Here is an 18,884-nt window from a genome sequence, read left to right as displayed (position 1 = left end):
CCCCCTCTCCTAGCAGAGATTTTGGCCTCCCTTCCTAGCTAGGACCTCCCAAAAGCTGTAATGCTATGCTCATTTACCCTGCAAGCTTCTCATTTCCTTCTCCTCCATCACTTGACTCATCAAGCACTTGTATTTTGCCAACGAGCTGGTGATTTCTGGAAGTGAAACTTCTCAGCCAGTTTCCGGAGATGTCGTACTGTTGACATTTTGCCAGCCAGGCACCATGTGTCCCACCACCACCGTCTCTTGCTGGCTACAGCCCACCAGCATCTCCAGGCTCCAGTTAATCGACGCAAAGTAGTTTTGGAGGAGCCACACTAGTTACGGCAAAAGGGACTGTAGTTTCAGGTTGGCAACAACCAGTTTTGGTGGAAACCTCAGTCACCAACACTTGCCAGAGTTTTTCACAAGACTGACAGTTCCAAGTCCCATTCACAGCATTGCTGCCCCCAAAGCAGTGCCAATGCAGCTCAGGCTTGGGAAAGCGTCCAGAGCAAAAATGTGAGGCAGCAGGATAATTTCTGCTGTGGTGCAAAAGAGGAGTTGGAAGGAACTCAGCCATGAAACATGATGCTGCTTCACGACCTGTACCTGTGCTTGTCCACGTAGCTACAAAACACCATGTGTTTGCACTGCATTCACTCATCAGCTGCTGAGCAGCTTGGACTGTTGCACTCTCGTTTAGGGGCTGCTGAGCTTGGGGACAAGATCTGGGTGCCCACATGAGCTGGTTTGAAATGAGGAAGGCTTGGATTCCCCAGTTTCAGAACTTGAACCAGCAAGAAGTGGGATTTTCAACCTTACACAGTCATGAGCCTATTTCCTCAATGAAAAGTAATCTGAAAATATTATGGATATTTTCAGATTTAAAAACCACACACACATTGTTCTTTCCAGGTCACTAACTGTGCCTGGGGTTGCAGGTATTCCTGCTTCAGACTCAAAGCAAATAACCACGTGTCTGACTATGAATGTGGTCATATTCATTACTGGCTTTGTTTCTTTTCACATTATTTAGTCAGCTAATTACAAAAAGCATTACAAGGAGGGAAAGAAGTTAAAATGAGACCCAGCTTAGGGCATCCATACAGCCTGGAGCTCAGCCAGGCCTGATCCAGGCAGATATGTTAACACACTCCCACCCTTAATCACAGGAGCAACCCCACAGGAGACAGTGAGATTACAGCATATCTGCAATGTAAGTCCATTCTCAAATCAGGGAAATGGCTCAGATTCAGAGCAGCATGTTCACTCTTCAGGCCACTGCTTGCTGCAAAAGCACTTCGGCAGACACTTGACCCAGAGCACGTGCTCTGGTGCTCTCTGCTCAGCACGTCTCGCTGTAAGAATGGAGCAGTCTTTACCAGCAAGTTTGAACCCTAAAGAAAAGCATCAAAATTTACAGAGCAGAAATATCACATTCCCTTCCTCAGGACAGAAGGGAAGCAAGCAGAAGGCCAGCCCACACATTCACCTGCACTTTTCGGGGCTGGGAGACAGTTTCTGGGCATGTTTTGCTAATGAAGCCCCAGAAGCGTCACAGCTTTGGCTCAGGGCAGGTTTTGAAATCCAGGACCAGCTCTGTGGCCTTCTGTCCAGGAGATGTGAGAGACACCAGCACTTCCCAGCTGAGCACAAGTCTGTCTGCAATGCACTGCAAGTGCCACCTTCAAAGATTTCCTACAGTGAAACCTCCAGTGGGTCTTCTTTCAAATCTTCATGGTCCTCGTTCTCCAGCTGCTCCAGTTTGCTGGATTTCTCATGGATGATCTCCCCAGGAGTCTTCAAAAACCTGCAACACATTTTTTCAATGGCTTTAAGGGCATGTCCAAACACAGCCCCAAAGCAGGCTGTAAATGCTGGAGCCCTTGCCCTTGTCAGCTGAGCTCTGGAGCTCGCCAGAGGGTATCCACCATCCCCGGGCTTTGCTGAGGATCCCAGCTCTTGCTTTGCACCCAGGATGCACCAAGCCTGGGGAGACAAAGCTCAGCACTCATCGGCCCAGAGCTGGCATTTTAAGTCCAAACGAGTCCCAGGGAAGCAGCCAGCACTGGAAACGGGAGGCTTCTGGCTTATTTCCACCCCTTCCTCTGTCTGGAGGTGGACTTCAGACCTGGTATCACTGAGGAACAGGAGGGACCTGTTCAGCTTGGGTGGGCTCAGGGGCATTTCCTCCAGCACCACCTGGACTCCATGTAGGAAAGCAGATGGATGCTGGCTCCAGGGCAGGTTGCTGGCTCGCAGCCCTGGAAAGGGCATCAGATGGGACCCAGATCCCAGGCAACCCAGCTCCCGGTTTGCAAAGGACAGAGCCTGGACACAAACCCACCAGGATGTTGCATTTGCAGGGGAGGGTCTTGCTGGATGAACCAGCTGTCAACATCTGGAGCCCACTGCCTTCCCATGCCCCATCTGCACTGTCCCAGACAGCTCAGTTCTCTGATCTGCTTCATCTCACCTGAACAACAGCTTCTGCCCTGGCTCCTTTTTGATGATGTTGAGTTTGTAGTAATGTCTGAGCGCTCGTGACATCTTCTCGTACGTCATGTTCATCCGGTTCTGGAAGAAGAGAATTGGGCAGGGTTGACTAAAAGCAAGCATCAACACCTGATTTGGGTCCATCTGCAGCAGGACCACATGTGGGACATTCGAGGTGGTTCTTGGGCATTGCAGGCTGCAGCGTGGGTCTCTAACCCAGACTTGCTTCTGGGTCCACAGCCATCATGGTTTGCTTTCCAGGGGATGAGAAAGCCTCCTTCTTTAATCACCAGGAGGTTGGCATCTCTCAGTAGCCCTATGCCCACCCTGTCTCACCCTTCCCAGTCCATCAGCTCTGGAGAACAGGTCATGAAGGCAACATGCAGAAGCCCAGGAATGACAAATTTGTTCTCAACTACATTTACCTTGTGGTTCCCCCAGAGCTGGGCAAGTCCGTTTGGGTTAACAACGCGGAAGACCTTGGCTTCCTTGTCTTCCCACTTGATGTAAGGCTCGTAGCGGCTGTCAGAGAGGAGCTGGTACACATAATCCCACAGCAACCTGCAGTCTGAGTGTTGGTGGAGAATAAATTGTCACAGAGCTCCCACTAAGGCACCTATGCTCCAGTGAGGGTTGATCAACAACAAGATTGCATGTTAGCAATGATAAGAAATATAAGAAGACGCCAGAGCTCACACACAGCACTTTTATTACTAGATCTCAAAACACTAGCAGGAACTACAATTTTTCAGGTGGGAAAACTGAGGCAGGGAAGCACACACTAATGCAGGGAGTAAATGGAAGGGAGACAGATGGGCAGACGGGACAAAGCACAAGCCAAGGAACCAGGCTATAAAGTCATATTTACCTGCAATTCTCCCATCCACTGGGGCTGACAGGGTTGTAGGAAAAGAGCAGATGTCATCTGCCCTGCAGCTGCCCTCCAAGCTGTGATGGGAGAGGTTCAGTGGCTCTGCAGAGCTACAGGACACAGGCTGTTCTGCACAACCCAGGCAGGAGGAAACAGCAGCTGGGGCAGCCTCAGCTCTACAGTCTGTCCCTGCAAAAAACAAACAAACAAAAAACCCCCGACAAATCCCAAACCAAACCCAAACCCTGGTGTACATTGCGGCAGGTCCCAGGAGATCTTCCAAAGCCCTGAACCAGGTGGGGAGGGACAGCCCAGGCTGGTTATGAGCATGGTACCAGCCCAGCCAGATGAGGTGGGTACTAAGGAAAGCCTGGGACTTTCCTAAGGCAGAAGCAGCAGAAAGTCTGGGAGGGTTAGAGAAAATGCTAAGTAGGGCAGTGGCCAGATACAGAAGAAAAACTGGCATAGGAGAACATACCAGAGTACAGCACTCCCTCATAAATTGTTGTGGGGGCTTAAGGTGTTCATCACCCTATACCTGATCCAGCAGAAGAGCCCAGGAAAGCACTCCCAGATCCACCTCAAGGCAAAGCCAATTATTAACCACCCTAACTCCTACCTAGACCCCCTGAGGGCACTAATTAGCCTCACCGGCCCTGACCAGCCTCACCTGGGGCCTCTCCCCACTCCACCCACTGGCCCAGAAGCTCTATTTAAGCTCAGCCCTAGCTCCACAAGCCTTTCCTAGCTATGTTGCAGGAGAACTAGTCTCCAGCCATAGCTGTGCCTCTTCCTGTCTGTCGACCTTCCCTGATCTAGATCTCAACCTGCAGATAGACTTCCTAGTGTAGCTATAGCCTTGCTGGGTTGCCATGGACCTACATGGTGCTTAAGCCCGATTCTGACCAGACCTGCTTCATCACTATAAACTTCCTTGATGACCTGGACTTTGTTAGACCTGGCTGCCATCTCTGGGACTGTCCCGCTTCCCTTGCTCAGGTAGTGCGGGATGGGTTCAGCTGGCTGAGCTTCAAACCCCAGATGTGTGCAACCCACTGCAGCTGAAGGCAGGCTCTGTTTGATGGACAGCTGCCATTCTCTAGCATACCTTCCTCTGTGCTCCTGGCTTCCCTGAAGGGTGAGTTCAGCAAAGGGCTGCACACCAGAGCTCTTCTTTGAGTCTTAATGTACTGGAGTATTTCATACAACACATCACCTGCAGAGAAGGAAAGTCTGCTCAGATGACTTTGTATTGTCTCTCTCAGTTGATGCTGTTGCTTAGATTTCTGCGCTGCAGAGTAAGAGGTTATTCCCCACCCCAAAGCGTTTGCCGTCCAGAGGGACTAAAGGAAGAGGATTGTCCTTGTCTCCAGCACCCAACTGGCCAGGCAGAGCTAAAGCCTGGTGTGCTGGGACCCATCCAGCTCCTCTCAGCAGACCACAGCTTGTGCTGTACTTGGGACAGTCCTCAGAAACACCCTTGCACTCGGTCTAACCTGAGCTCGGAGCTCGGTATCTGAAGTCATCCTTGGTGAGGATGCACAGGGCTTTGCCGTTCATTTCAAACTTGCTTTCGTCAGTTTGCCGAAGGGAATACTCTTTCTCAGCCCATCTTAGCCAGTGGATCACGTCGTCCTTGCTCCACAGTGAGGGCTGGATTCCTGAAACCAGGGGCAGCCTCTGAAACAACTCGGTCCACCTTCAAAACTGCTGAGGGGTGGCAGGGTGGGATACTAGTCTTCTCCACCACCAAATTTTCCCTCTATATTAAGCACTCGCAGGTCAAAAATGCCCCAAAGAGAGAAAATGAACCCTGATAACTGGGTGGGACACCACGGCTGTACCCACCATATCCCACCCTGTGGGAATTCCCTTTTTTTTTTTTTTTTTAACCAGCATTGACTTGCTCAACCTCTACTCACTCAGCCTGCCTGGAAGCTTGAAGATCTCCCCCTTGCTGATGGGTGTGTGTCTGGCCTGGGATGGGGGTGGTATCGAAGCTGCAACAATGGGGCTGGAAAAATTGACTGCCACTTTACCCTGGGGAAAAGAGATCAAATGCATCAGTGGGGGAAAATTCCCAACTGTGGTCCTGCCTTTGCTTTGGAGATGCCTCCACCATGGTAAACACTGCTCAAATATTTTTTAACTGGTTTGTCATAGCAGCATGGTATGCTGTCTGCAGCTCTTCCACACTGGCTCTAGGTCCATTACCAGCCCCAGGATGAATCTCTGGTTGCCCAAGACAGCATTAGTAGCCAGACATCCCCCTCTTTCTCCAGCTCTTTTCTTTAGCAGAGGTACCTGCCTTCATCCAGGCACTAGATTATCTATCCCCACTGCCCCATGGCTGCAGAGAAGTAGAAGACAAAGCCAAGACTGGCAGAGCCTGCAGTGACTGTGCTGGCTCCCGCTTCCTCCAGGTTCCTCCGATGATTGTTGGATGCCCAGGGTTTTAGGACAGTACTTCAATTCTTTAGAGTTGTAAAAATACAGCTGGTAGTAGCGCTTAGAATTTGTCTTAAAAACACTGTATGAAGAGAGATCTCTAACTTTTTCCCCAGTCATCATTTGGGTATAAGTGGAAACAGCCATCCCACAGTTTAGGGGGATGTCTACTCATCTTGCTCGCCTGTCATTAAGTGCCAGCCCCTCAAGAATTACTTTTCCCTCTCGGTTTCTCATAAAGGAGCCCCTCCAGCCTCACTGAACAGGTGAGATGGTCAGTGCTGGGAGAATTGGCAGCCCCAGCACCTCTGCTGGGCTGGGGCGGGGGGGGGGGGGGGGGGTCAGCATCGCTCCCACTCTGCCTCCAGGCTCTCATCCAGACCTGTGAGGCAGAAGGGAGCTCATATCCTGCTTTCAGCCCCGTCTAGATCTTGAAATATTACTGGCAGCTAAGCAGATAATGCTTCCTCTTAAAAATCTATTAACACGAATCCCAGCAATTTCTCAGCTTCATTCTCTGGAAAATTAACAATTTTGCCTATAAATAGTATTTTCTGAGGTGGTTGCCAACTCTCGGCACTTCAATACACCCTCGGGAAGATTTTCAGAGGTGGTTAGAGCAGCCAGCGCTGCTCGACCGTGCGTGGGGGTAGAGGAGCTGAGTCCCCCCCTCCTTCCTTGAAAATCAGAGGTGAAGAAAATCAGTGTGCACTGACAGAGCAGATGGGGGTTGGACGCATCTTAAATGCAAAGCTGGTGTCCCCAAAGCTGGGAGCATGGGAGAGAGGAGCAAAGTGCTCCATCCCTCCCAGGATAAAAGCTTCTCTGTGATCCAGGGGAAGTTACAGCCGGAGAAAGGCAGCAGTTTGGTGATGGATGAGGGGGTTTCTTCAGTGGAAGGATGAGTGTTGACAATTTCCCTGCTAGTGGTGTAATGATTGCTGGCTGTCTCGGGGTTATTGGTTTTAGCAAAGCAAGCAGCTGCATGATGTTGTATGAGGAATCCAGAGAAACTCCAGTATAAACTCTGAACAGGCTTGATAGCAATGCAAACTCTTTCGGATTCATTCTAAGCAATAAACTACAGGAAAAATAAAAGTGAAAGAAATTGGCCGTGTATTTTGTCTAGAACTCCTTTAAAAAGGTATTTTAGTGTTTTCCCATCGGTGTGACTCTCTTACAACGAGATTTACAGTAAAAACAGACCAAATGTTTGATATTCTTCTTGCTCCTAAAGATTTCTAGGGCATGAGACACATTCTGAATTTTTATTACTTTGTACCGATTTTATTATGTTCTTGCTTTTTTTTCCCGCTTAGCTGCTTTCACACACATTTCCGAGATGACATTTCCTTGCTTCAGGAGGAAATATTGTCCTCGGAAGTGTTCGAGGGGGAAAGCGAGAAAAGTAGGGGGGAAAACGAAACGCCAAGATGTGCGAGAGCAGCTTTCGGCTCAGTCCCCAAATGGGGAGGACGGAGCCCCCCCGGCTGCTCCGTGAGGCCGTTTGGAGGTAGATGGGGGGCTCACCCCACCCCCACCCCCCCGGGGCATCAACTTCCAGCCCCTGGGGGTGGGAAACCGGGGGCGGGGGACGACGGGGGACGGACACGGACGGGACCGGGCTGGGGGCGGGCAGCTCTTACCTGCATCCCCGGTGGCGGTGGGTGGCCGCTCCCCGCAGCGGTGCTCGGCGCTGCCCCCACCCCGGTAGAAGCCGGAGCTCGGCGCTGCCCCGGTGCCCGGTGCGGGCGGGTCCCGTCCCTGCGGCCGCTGCGGCTTCGGCGCGATCCTTCCGGGAAACGAAATCGAAACGAGCCGGAGCCCCGGGAGGCAGGAGAGCGGCGGTGGGCAGCGCCCGGGGCCGTATCCTTCCCCCCGCTCCTCTCCCGGGGCCGCCGCCTCCGCCCGGGGGGTCCCGCTCCGCCCGGTGGGTTTGGCTACCGGCACCGGGACACCCTGTTCTCCCGGGGGTCCCGTCCCGCCGCGGGCTGGAGCGCGACCCTGGGGACGGACGGACTGCCGGAGGAGGGGAGGGATCCCGAGACACGGCGGGGGCGGGTGCAGCTCGAATATTTGGGTTTATCCTTTTTCTCCCACCGGGAGCGACCGGGACGGGACAGCGCTACTACGAGGGGAGCCGGGTGACCCGGGGAAGCACGATGGGAGGGCGGGGGGAGCCCGGAGACACGGGGAAGGAGGGGAGGACGCGCACCGCTCCGTGACCAGCGGGCCATGAGCACCGGGAGACGCGCCTCGGGGGGCGCGCGCCCCACCGTACCCGCGCGCCCCGGGATGCCCCGCCACGCCCCGCCACGCCCCCGGCCTCACCCCCCGCCCCTCCCGGTTCCCATTGGCCAGCCGGCTCGGAGAGCGGGGCCAATCAGAGTAGCGGCGGGGGCGGGGCGGGGCTTAGCGGCGGGACCACGCCCTCCGCCCGCGTGAGGGAGCGGCCTCGGCGGGGACGCGGTGAGTGAGGCCTAAGGGCGGGGGGGGGGCGGCCGGGGGCCCTTCGTGGGGCCTAGGGTGGCCTGTGGGGCCTTCCCGACCCTCCGTGGGACTTGGGGGAGGGCTGCGGGGGCTCTTTCTGGCCCTCTGTGAGCCTTGGGGGGGCTTCAGGGGCCTTCCCGGCCCTCTCCGTGCTTTGCGGGCGACTTATGGGCCTGTGGGCGCCCGTAGTACGCTGAGTGCTCGGGGGAAGGGGGGCACTCGGGGTTGGGGGGAGGCCTTGCCTGCCCCCTGCGGGCGTTGAGGAGGATGTCTGTGGGGTCACAAGGGACTCCATTGTTCTCTATGGGCTTTGGGGGGGCCTGTGGGGGCTGCCCTTCTCCCGTTTGGGGAGGTGCGTCTGGGGCCGCCTTTGTGTGCGCTGAGGGAGGGACATCTATGGGGCTGGGGATGCCTCCACCTGCCCCGTGTTATTGGGGGGGGGCTTTGGGGCCTCTTCTGCACTCTGTGTTTGGCAGGGGACTGGGGCTGTTACCCCTTGAGTTAGTGCTGCACCCCTGCATCTTTGACACGTCACCCCTCTCCCCTGTACTGTGTGGGAGGCCTCAGGGCCTGGACTGTGCCCGGTGCCCTCTGGTGGGGCTGCTACTTGTGACCACCACCACCCCCGGAGCAGGAAACATCCTCTTCTCAGGGTGCTGGTTGGTCACACTACCTTCCTATGCATGTTCTGGGATTGTAGGCTGGGGCGTTATTATGCTTAAGCATGTTTTTTAGGCTTGAGTCTACCTTCCCTTTTCTCCCTCCTTTCTGGCCCCACTGTGCTTTGAAAGGGAGCAGGAGTTTCTAAGGGCTTTTCCCCTAAACGGGTGTAGTAGGTGAGACCTCAGCCTGCCTCTGCTCATAGGCACCTTTTTGTGTTGTGGCTTTCCCTGTCTCTGATCCTGGTCTTGCTCTCTCTGTGCTGCCTTCTCAATGACCTTAGGCTTTTCAGGAAAGGGGTAATAATAATGCTGGCAATCTTGGGTATAAACCTGAGAGACTGAGAACACACCTCTGCAGGGAGAGTGTTTTGAATTACTTTGCCAGGGTTGCTGCAAACCCAGGTCGTCTTGTAGCAGTAAGTTACAGCTTTAAGACAGAAAATTCACCTGTGCTCCCTGTGCCTGCTTTATCCTTACCACAAAGTCGCAATCCTCCCTGCTGGCATTAGCAGAAATCACAAACTGTTAATTGGAAGGAGGTTGTGTCTGGGGAATCAACAGAAAGGCTCAGCTCCCCCTGTTGAGGTGTGTCCTCGTTTACCCCAGTGCCTGGACTGTTCGACTGCAATGCTGACAGTCACCTGGATTTAAGCGTTATAAATACTTCTGCCCTCAGTTCATAGAAGCATTTTCAGTGATGTAAGCATCAAAACAGTGAATTGTTTGGCTCAAAAACTGTGGGTTTGTCTGTAGGCAAAGCTGCTTGTAAGAGTTGTTAGTTATTCTTCAGACTGGATTTACACGTGCCTTTATTACAGTGGAGCAATTTTATTTAGGGAAACAGTCACTTTTAACTAAAATAGACTGATACTGTTTACAGCCTCTATGTACTTATGTCACTAAAAAAAATGCTCTTTTGCAAAGCAGCCTGCACAACAATTGCTTACAATTGTCTTTATTTTCTATAATAACATCCATGTTAGAGGGTCTTCTATGGTCTGATCTTATGGTTGAAATTGAGCAGTTTATGTAGACTAATCCTAAGGGAAACCTGTGCAGAAGATGGTGTCCAGACTTATTTCAGCTTCTCTTCAAGCAATTAAGAACAGATTAAAGTAATTTATGCTGTCATGGAAACAGGTGTGTGCTGAGTTAGCTAAATTGGTGTTTGTTTCAAGATAGACTTATTTGCAGCACATTAAATGCTTTTTGATCTCTTTCAGTACTGTCTTTTGCTGCTAGAGTTGAAGGGGATGAGTTTTCTGTTTGATTTGGGCTTAAAATGAATGATCTTTTTGGTGGGAGTTCATCACATAATTTTATATTTTGCAAGCTTTCTGTTTTGTAGTTATTCTGTATAAAGTTGAGTGGACTTCACTGGGCTTAGTCAAGCTGCAGGTGTCTACCTGGAAGAAGTTGTAGCTGAAAGGTGCAAGCTGGTTATTTATATACTTCTCAACAGTGGTGAGAAGCAAGTTATAGCAAATACATTTGAGCTGTTTGATGTAGATTGCATGTACCTACAGGCAGAGAAAGTGGTTGGGACTTTGGGAGATTTGTTGGCGTTGGTTTTTTTCTGGAAAGGTTTTGTGACAGTTCTTTTGAGTGGAAGGTAAGATAGTAATTTCAGAGCCTCAAAAATAGGAAGCCTCATCACCTGTCACAGTTATGCTAACAGAAATGTATCATCTAAGAGCCATGTGAATGTGGCCAGGTTTGTTGGATGTGTCCAGTATAACATTACTCAGTGTTACGCTTTATTTTTCTGTGTTCCAGAGGAAGCCCAACGTCTGAGCTATACATAGCAGTAATCTTTGCTCCTTCCCCAAAGTATTTTTAACCATCAGAATTGAGAAACCCTCTTCCTTTAGCTGATTTGATCATAAATCTGATCTTACTTTAGTCTTTTTGAGGTGCCTTCATATCTTGGCATGTTCAGTCTTGCCTTCTCGGAATCCAAGAGGTTTCATAACCACTGGCTTGGAGTTTTCTGTTCAGGATATTGTAACATTTTTTGTGTGGCAATTCAGTCTGTCTTTACAGGTCATGAGAAGTAAGAATCCTGTCTGGTTGTATTAGTTGATGCTTTCAGCACAAAGTTTGGGGCGTGCTCAGATGTTTGTCACTCGACCTCATCTTGAACTCATTCCATGTGCCCATGACAGGCAGCCAAGTGGTTAGTTCACAGTGTAGGAGCATAGTCAAAGAAAGCAGAGTATAATATTGTTTAAAAGTAATGCTATTAACTCCACTTTAAATACCTGAAAACCCATAAGTAGAAAATTTGGGTGTAGAGAAAGGTAAATGGTACTTTACCCTTTGTAATGAATTTGCTGTAGGACTGCAATGCTGTACAGCAGTTACCACCTTTGTCCCCTTTTGCCAAAAGCTGTGATCATAAAGGAATATTGGCCAAGCAGTAGGTAGTAGTGGTACTGTATTAATAATTGCATCACAAAGTTGCAGTTCTGTTATGAAAGTCACTGCATGATGACAGGCTGACTCAGCAGCCCAATAACTTGTGAAAGGAGACTCGCAGAGCTACCTGAAATAGCACGTACCTGTGTAGTCTCTGTTAGTTACATGTTCTTGCCAAAGCCAGTGTCAGAAACTCTTCTTCCTACGAGAAAGTAAAATCTTGTTTAATAAATGCAAAGTGAACCTCTTTAGCTAAAACTTTAGCTTGGGAGCAGATTCTGGAACTGCTGCGTTCTGCTTAGAGATCCCAGAGGAGTGTGTGGATAATGAGCTCTTTCTTTACAGGAAAAATGCTGAATTGGTGCCTGCTGATAAAGGCCACTTCAGCTGTCTAAAGGATCTCCTGATTTTTAAATGAACTGCTTAATAGAAAATAAATGGTGCAACTTGATGATCTTTAAAGCCTTTTCCAACCTAAACGATTCAATGATTCTAAATTTAGCTAGAGGATCAGTTCATTACTGGCTAATTTAACCCATATCCAGACAAGCAGCATAATAAATACTTTTTCTGTGGGGAAATGTGAAGGGGTGGGGAGCCGCCACCATTTTTTCTTCTACTTTATTCATAACTAGCATAACCAGAGCTAATGAAGAGTTCAGAAATTACCAATTTGGTAAAATTAACATTTTCTGTAGAAGCAATGTGATTGCAATATCTGGTTTTGGGGTGGACTTGGACAGACTGTTGATGAAAGCCCCTCTGATTTCAGGTTTCTGATCCCAAGATCCCTTCTGATTCCAACATGACCGTCGGCTAGAGCTTGTGGACCATCTTTTGCCATGTTAGTACAATTTTGGGTCCCTGGCTTTTGGATGACCTTGCCATGTGAACTGTTGTCTATTGAACAGCCTCCCAGTTCTGAAAAATTCCCTAATTTCTGGGTCCCATAGCCCAGACTGATCCCATCTGCATTCTGAGGAGCTGAATTGCCTTCCAGTGGTTGTCTCTTACCAGTGTCTGTATAGAGAAGCTGGGACTTGTAATCTAGGCAGCTCGGGTGAGATGAATCCAACCCCCTATGCTCCAGGGTAAATAGGGGTTGCTTAAGCATGCCCCATGCAGCCCTGCTTTATCCTGGGGAAAGGGAAGGCAACCACTGCTGGGGGGGGTTGGGGGGGGTGGGGGACATGCACCTACAGGAGGGACTTCATCCAGCCTGCAGCACAGCAGAAGGTAGAATTTTGCAATGTGAATAGCAAAACTGCAGTTTTCTGAGATGAGAATGGCTAGCGGCTGGTCTCTACTGCAGAGCCTGACATCCTGCTTTTGCAACCACATGTTCCCCAGAGAGGCTCGGACAGCTCACAGCTAAGATGGACCCCTGGACATGTCTATGCGTGGTGGGAGGAAAGGCCAAGGAGCAGTAGTTTTGAGGGTCAAAGGATATCCAGCTTTCCAGAGAATGGGGTTGTAACAGGAGGGCAGGGAGGAGGAATATGTCCTGTAGTCTCAGATCTAGAAGTAGCAGGAACTTTTTTCTTATCAAGACCCTGTTAGCCTGTACCCATGGAACTGGTGACTAGAATTCCTTTGCAGCAGACTGGGGACTGAACTAGGCTGGGTTGTAACATAGCAGAACCACAAAGGCAAGGTAAAGTGGGCTTTCACATGGGTGTGTTTCAGGAGTCTTATTACAGGGAAATAATTACAGATGCTTTAAGTAACTGAAGTCCTGGGACTTGCCTTCCCTGTGTGTCATTTCATCAGCTTTCATGGCCATTTCTCCTCCTGTCTCTTGTTCCAGTTCTAATTTGTGGTCAAGATGTGTCCTCTGGCCTGAGCAGAGACTGTATGCTGGCCTGTGTATTTTTTGGTCCTACCTGTCAGCACAAAAGAGGGCTAGGACTTTTGAAGGGCAGTTCTTCCATGAGGCCTGAAATTGAGAAGTAAAATCAATGGCTGGTAGTCTTAGAAGAAGCACTGAACATGGGCTGTAGCTGCTGAAGTTCAACATTCAGTAATTTCATCTGCAGTGACTGGGATTGTTTTTTTCCCTGGCTTTTGCCCTCAGAACAACCTCAAATGTGTTATGTGCAGCTGTTAAAAATGGTGCTAATCCAGGGATTGCTCTTGAGTGTGGGAATGTTCAGTCATTGCATCAGTTTTGCTACTGAACACACAAATATAGTAATACCCTTGTGAACTATGAATTGGAACAGGTTGTATGTATCCCACTGTCAGAGGGATTAGACAAGTAGTCAGCAATTTATTGTGAGAATAAAAAACTGCCTGGGATCCAATACTGCAATAGCCAAAAGAAGCAAAAAAAGGGGTGAAAGAAATCGAATAAAGATAGAGAAATGAGAGCGCAGCTCCGTGTGTGTCAGGTCTGCCTTTGCAAATTGTGGATTAAAATTTATTAGTCATACTTTCAATGGCAAAAGCATGTATTACAAGAACTGGGAAATGAATGCAACTACCAACTAGCTCAAAATAGTGCTGTCTGATCCATGTGTTCGGATGTAGTAGTTTAGTCCATTGAATCAGAGAGTTTTCAGAAGGAAGTAGACCTTGACAGCCATAAAAATAGTAGAACTGAGCCTTGTGCCTAATGCTCCTCACAACAGAGTAGTGCAAGAACGTGCAAGTCCAGTGGCAGCCTGGTCTTATGACAGCAATAAGAAATGGTGTATAATAATTAGCGGTTGCTGCTGCCAGATAATGCCTCTTGTATGTCAAGTTTTGGCAATGTAGCTTTGAAAAACAGATTAGGCAGGCAAAAATAGTGAGGCCATATTTAATACAAGAGGGGTTTCCTCAATAAATATAATTCTGGGTCTAGAAAGTGTAGCTGGGTTTCTTGGAGCCCAGCCCTGTAGCTTACCCCGCTGGGACAACAGCTGGTGACATTTCCTTTTTGAAATTAATCTGTGAGTCCACATGATACCATAGGGTGTCCTCTTAATGGTCTTGATTAAGCATATGCCCCAACTTTAGTGATTTTCTCAGTTTAATAATAATTGACATTATTTTTCTCTGAGTAGTATCTGTATTATAATTTGAATGACTGCAGTTCTCACTTGGGGTGTTTTGATAGCTTGGAGAAACTGGAGTGAAGGGTCCACAAAGGAGGTGAGTAGGGAAAAGGCAGGAAGAAACTGTTCCCAGCTGCTGTGTTGCAGCAGCTGCAGCAAGAGTTTCTAGTAGGACTGGAAATTAGCTGAGTGGATTTTACAAGTCTCCCAGTTCATGTGTGGTTAATATCATCCACTAGTTCATCATAACTGCAACAAATAATGGAGGGAAACAGAACAAGGAAGCTTTAACCCATGTGAAAGCTAGCTAATTTCTTCTTCCTCTGGGTGAGTGGATCAAAAATCATGGTATTGCATAATCTCTAGCCACGGAAAAGGTTACGTCTGCCTGGAATGTTATCTGCTGTAGCAGTTGGTAGTTATGAATGAGTTCCCTGATCCATTGACATAAATGTTCTGGCAGGCACTTGGCACTTGCAAACCTCCTTGTAGTCTAATGGTTTTTGAGAAGACTGCTCTGCGTCAGGTGTTAGTGACTGATACAGACTCAGGAGATGGAAGTTTACAATAGCAGAGGCCTTTTATACAAATATGGTTTTTAGAAAGAGACTTTACTGCATGTGTTGGGAAGGAGTCTTTCAAGGTTTTCAAAGAAATTGCCTTATTTCCTGTAACTTTCTTCAGGAGGCCAACTAAGGAATAGAAAAGAAATATAGGTTATTTAAATTTCACTAAGTGCCAATTTGCTGTTACCATTCCATTTTATTTATTTATTTAATCTATAGAGTTTAATATATATGAGGAAAATCTTTTTTCTTCTACAGGATCTACTTTGTTCTGTTTCCTTTCAGACAGACCAGGGTGCAAATATGAAAAATCGTAAGATTATTCAGTGATCTTCAAATCGGGTGATTCAAGTATATTTGTGAAATGGTTTAGCTTTAATATAAAGCACCTCCAACACAAGTTTTTGTTCATATCCATCATTTCTATGAGATCCATTCTTATATGGCGTTAATTAGCTAATGTTTGAGTAATTTTGGACTAGACAGGTTTTAGCTTTTACCCTTAATGCTGCTTATTTCTGGATTAAGGTGTACTGTACAGCAATTTAAAACCTTTTTGAGTATGATCAAAAGCCATTGATTGGGATGCTGCACTAATGGAGAAAAGTATTGATTGTGCACATTTCTTGGGCATGTGTGAGCAGCAAGTGGTGATGAGAAAGCTCCTCTCCTTCCCAGAATAGTCCCCTGTTTCAGATCCTGTAACGGGACCTGAGCATGTGTCTGTGCCCCTCTCTGCAGCAACCTGTCTGTTCCGTTTTCAAATGTATGGGTGAGGCTGTGGTCAGATGTGCTGTTTTGGCTGCTGTTGAGTGGTAGGAAAAGGTTGCTGTGACTCAGCTCTGCGTCACTGCTCCCAGCCTGCTGAAGATGGTAGTCCCTTCACAGGGCTGTATGATGTGGCTCTCAGAAAGACCTAAATGAACGTACTTGATAGTGAGGAAATGCGTTTACGTGCAGTTTTGCTGTCAGACTTGAGGAGCAGTGATAACCAGCTGGTTTTGAGACGGTTAGCTTTGAATGTGCTACATGAGATACTGAAGTGAAACCAGTCAAATGATGTCTGTTACCTAGTGTTGGATGAGCAAGGGGGAAACTGGATTTCTATTTACTGGTAATTATAAAGCTGTGGAGAGCTTAGTGCATTAAGGCTGTGCTATATTTAAAATGTACCGTGTCTGTCAAATGTCCCTATTACAAAATGTTCTTTGCCAAGATCATGGGGTGGGCCTCTTCTTTTAAAAGCTGATTTTGAAACTCTTAATTGTTTTCAGAAAATTGGTTGATATGCCATGACATATTGGTTAATACGATTAATATGCCATGTGGCATTTGTATCTGTCTTCCCTTTATGCTGTTAAGTCATTCCAAGACCATTTTAAAGGTGTTGTGGACAACTATGGGAAATGCCATTTAACCACTTGTAGAGTGGGATTACTGCATTTCTGAAAGATGAAATTCTTACTAATGCAGAAAGTAGACTCTTCTCCAGTCTCACCCTCTGTGCTGCAGACACTTACTGCTGTCTTTAATGAGGAGCCTGTCACAGCTGAATTAAAAATAACAATTCAAAACAAAACCTCCTGTGAACTCAGGCCAGCCAAATTGACAGCTGTGAGACTTAAAGGCTTTACTTATCCCAGAGCAGCTGGAGCCCTGACAATGAGCATACCAGCACCCTCGTGCTGCCCCAGCAGCGTCCCACAGATGGGGTTGGAAGAGGCATTCACCCGCTGGTGTTGAGTGTGTTGGGATTTCTGCCCATGTGAGTTTTGGTCCAGGTTTACCACCAAGAAGTTCACTTAGGGATGGTGGTTTCTTGTAAGCATCTTGTCTAGCTGGCTGCCGTACTGAAAATAGCAAATTCATTTCTTGCAGTCCACATTAAGAGCTCTAAAATGTCACGGTTTTGGTTATGTCTGATTGGGATTGAGTTGAAATGCTAGGGTTAGAGAGAGCTGCTTTGTACATTAATAGACCCTTTAATTAGCAGGTTTCTGTCATGGTTTAACCCCAGCCAGCAACTAAGCACCACGCAGCTGCTCACTCATTCCACCACCAGCCCTCAGTGGGATGGGGGAGGGAACTGGGGGGAAAAAAAAAAAGTAAAACTCATGGGTTGAGATAAGAACAGTTTAATAGAACAGAAAGGAAGAAACTAATAATGATGATAATAACAATAATAAAATGACAATAATAATAGTAAAAGGATTGGAATATACAAGTGATACACAACGCAATTGCTCACCACCTGCCAACCGATGCCCCGTTAGTTCCTGAGCAGCGATTCTCCCTAGCCCCACTCCCCCAGTTGATATACTGGGCATGACATCACATGGTATGGAATACCCTGTTGGCCAGTTTGGGTCAGCTGTCCTGGCTGTGTCCCCTCCAAACTTCTTGTGCCCCTCCAGCCTTTCTCGCTGGCTGGGCATGAGAAGCTGAAAAATCTTGGACTTAGTCTAAACACTGCTTAGCCACAACTGAAAACATCAGTGTGTTATCAACATTCTTCTCATACTGAACCCAAAACAGCACTATACCAGCTACTAGGAAGACAAATAACTCTATCCCAGCTGAAACCAGGACACTTTGCAGTAAGACCTATCTTCTTCAGGATTTATTAAAATCGTGCATAAGCTCTACTATTGGAATATGGTAATTTATTTGTGAATCTCTTGGATTATTCAGCAGAGGAGTTGAATATTCCTTACAAGGATAGCCTTTGAAGACTGTTTCCTTGAAATAAACAAATTTTTTAAAATCCTAGCCTTTCTTTTGCCTGTTGTCTTTGAGATAAACATTCATGAAACCAGCTGCAAATTTGGCTAGAATATTGATGGGTTGCTTGCTTGTAAAATTAAAAATGAGCTGGGGTGGACTGTTCTGGAATACATTTCAATTTTAGAACTTTCCACTTTCAAGAGTGACCTTATTCAGTGCCCAAATGGGCACCTTTTCTCTGCACGAACACCTCATTATGTGTGTTGAAATAGGCATCGTCTCCGCTTTTTCAATTTTGTATATTTTTTTAGTGGTGTTTTCCCTTTTTTAAGCTTCCACAAAATGTGGCTACAGTTCCTGGCTAATTTTGCTGAAACATGACACTAGCCAAATATTTTTGTGAAAGAATTATTAGTCACATAAGAAAGAATGTAATGGAATATTCTTAGAAAGTGTTATAACTATGCTTGACATGTAAAATATTTATCCAGACATGTAAACAAAGGAAGAGGTGTCTTGCCAATGTACTATTGTAAACCACAGTTATTTTGAAATCTTGAGCAAGATGTTTTTCAGTTCTTGAAAATAAGGTATCAAGTTCTCTGCTGACATAAATTGACAGAGTGCTAATGGTTGGCTTTACCTAGCTGCAATTTTAGCCCCTGCACTTGCCTCCCTAAAAATACATCAAGATGTGTTTTCCTGATGAGCTGCAGTTGTGCTAAACAAAACTCTTCTGTTTATTTTGATTTCGGATTACTTTAGTATTATTTGCAGTTTACTAATGCGGCTGCACTCTAAAAGGTAGGCCTTATTTTGTTTTGCTTTTTATTATTGTCTCTATCTTAATGTAAATTAAACAACTTGCTTGGTTCAGAGAACTTTGTTGTTCCTACAGACCATGCTGATAGTCTTCATTTTGCTTGTGCCTCTGCTCGTAAGGAGTGTCTCAGCCCTTCGCCCAGACAGTACAGCTGTAGCTTCAGTGGCTTTATCTGAACTGGCTTCCAGCGACTTGTCCTGCTGACTGTTGCGGTGAGATATGGCAGTGCAGGATAATTACCCTGGCAGGGATCTCATGCCAGCCAGTCTTGTACCAAAGTTAGGTAAAGATCTCCTGTGCTCGGTTATGACACTTGAGTTTTACCAAGCCTGGTTCTGTTCTTCCACACTAGACGCAAACTGCTGC

General features: G+C 47.5%; 2 protein-coding genes across 5 annotated transcripts in view; one reads left to right on the top strand and one right to left on the bottom strand.

Moving 5' to 3' along the window:
* Positions 1-982: 982 nt before the first annotated feature.
* Positions 983-7,525, bottom strand: ETV7 (ETS variant transcription factor 7). The gene is given in 9 exon segments (XM_049832658.1): positions 983-1,596; positions 1,599-1,792; positions 2,459-2,559; positions 2,904-3,046; positions 3,347-3,538; positions 4,458-4,565; positions 4,846-5,010; positions 5,272-5,389; positions 7,444-7,525. Coding segments are annotated over 9 exon segments (1,086 nt in total). The 5' UTR covers positions 7,450-7,525; the 3' UTR covers positions 983-1,537.
* Positions 7,526-8,190: 665 nt separating this feature from the next.
* The window catches only part of KCTD20 (potassium channel tetramerization domain containing 20), a 31,055-nt gene continuing 20,361 nt past the window's right edge, over positions 8,191-18,884 (top strand). Inside the window, exon 1 of one of the 4 annotated variants that reach the window (XM_049832635.1) lies at positions 8,191-8,266. Coding sequence is in view for 1 of the 4 variants with exons in the window: in XM_049832632.1 (XP_049688589.1) it covers positions 8,684-8,946 (263 nt within the window). In the remaining 3 variants the exon portion in view is untranslated. Of the gene's footprint in view, positions 8,267-8,670; positions 8,947-12,190; positions 12,212-18,884 lie in introns of those variants that run through there. The other 3 variants (XM_049832632.1, XM_049832633.1, XM_049832637.1) reach the window with 3 other exon arrangements.

Source organism: Accipiter gentilis, chromosome 29, assembly GCF_929443795.1.
Source record: "Accipiter gentilis chromosome 29, bAccGen1.1, whole genome shotgun sequence".
NCBI classification, from domain to species: Eukaryota; Metazoa; Chordata; class Aves; order Accipitriformes; family Accipitridae; genus Astur; species Astur gentilis.
Note: the sequence above shows the minus strand (reverse complement) of the source record. Positions and strands in the feature narration are given on the sequence as shown.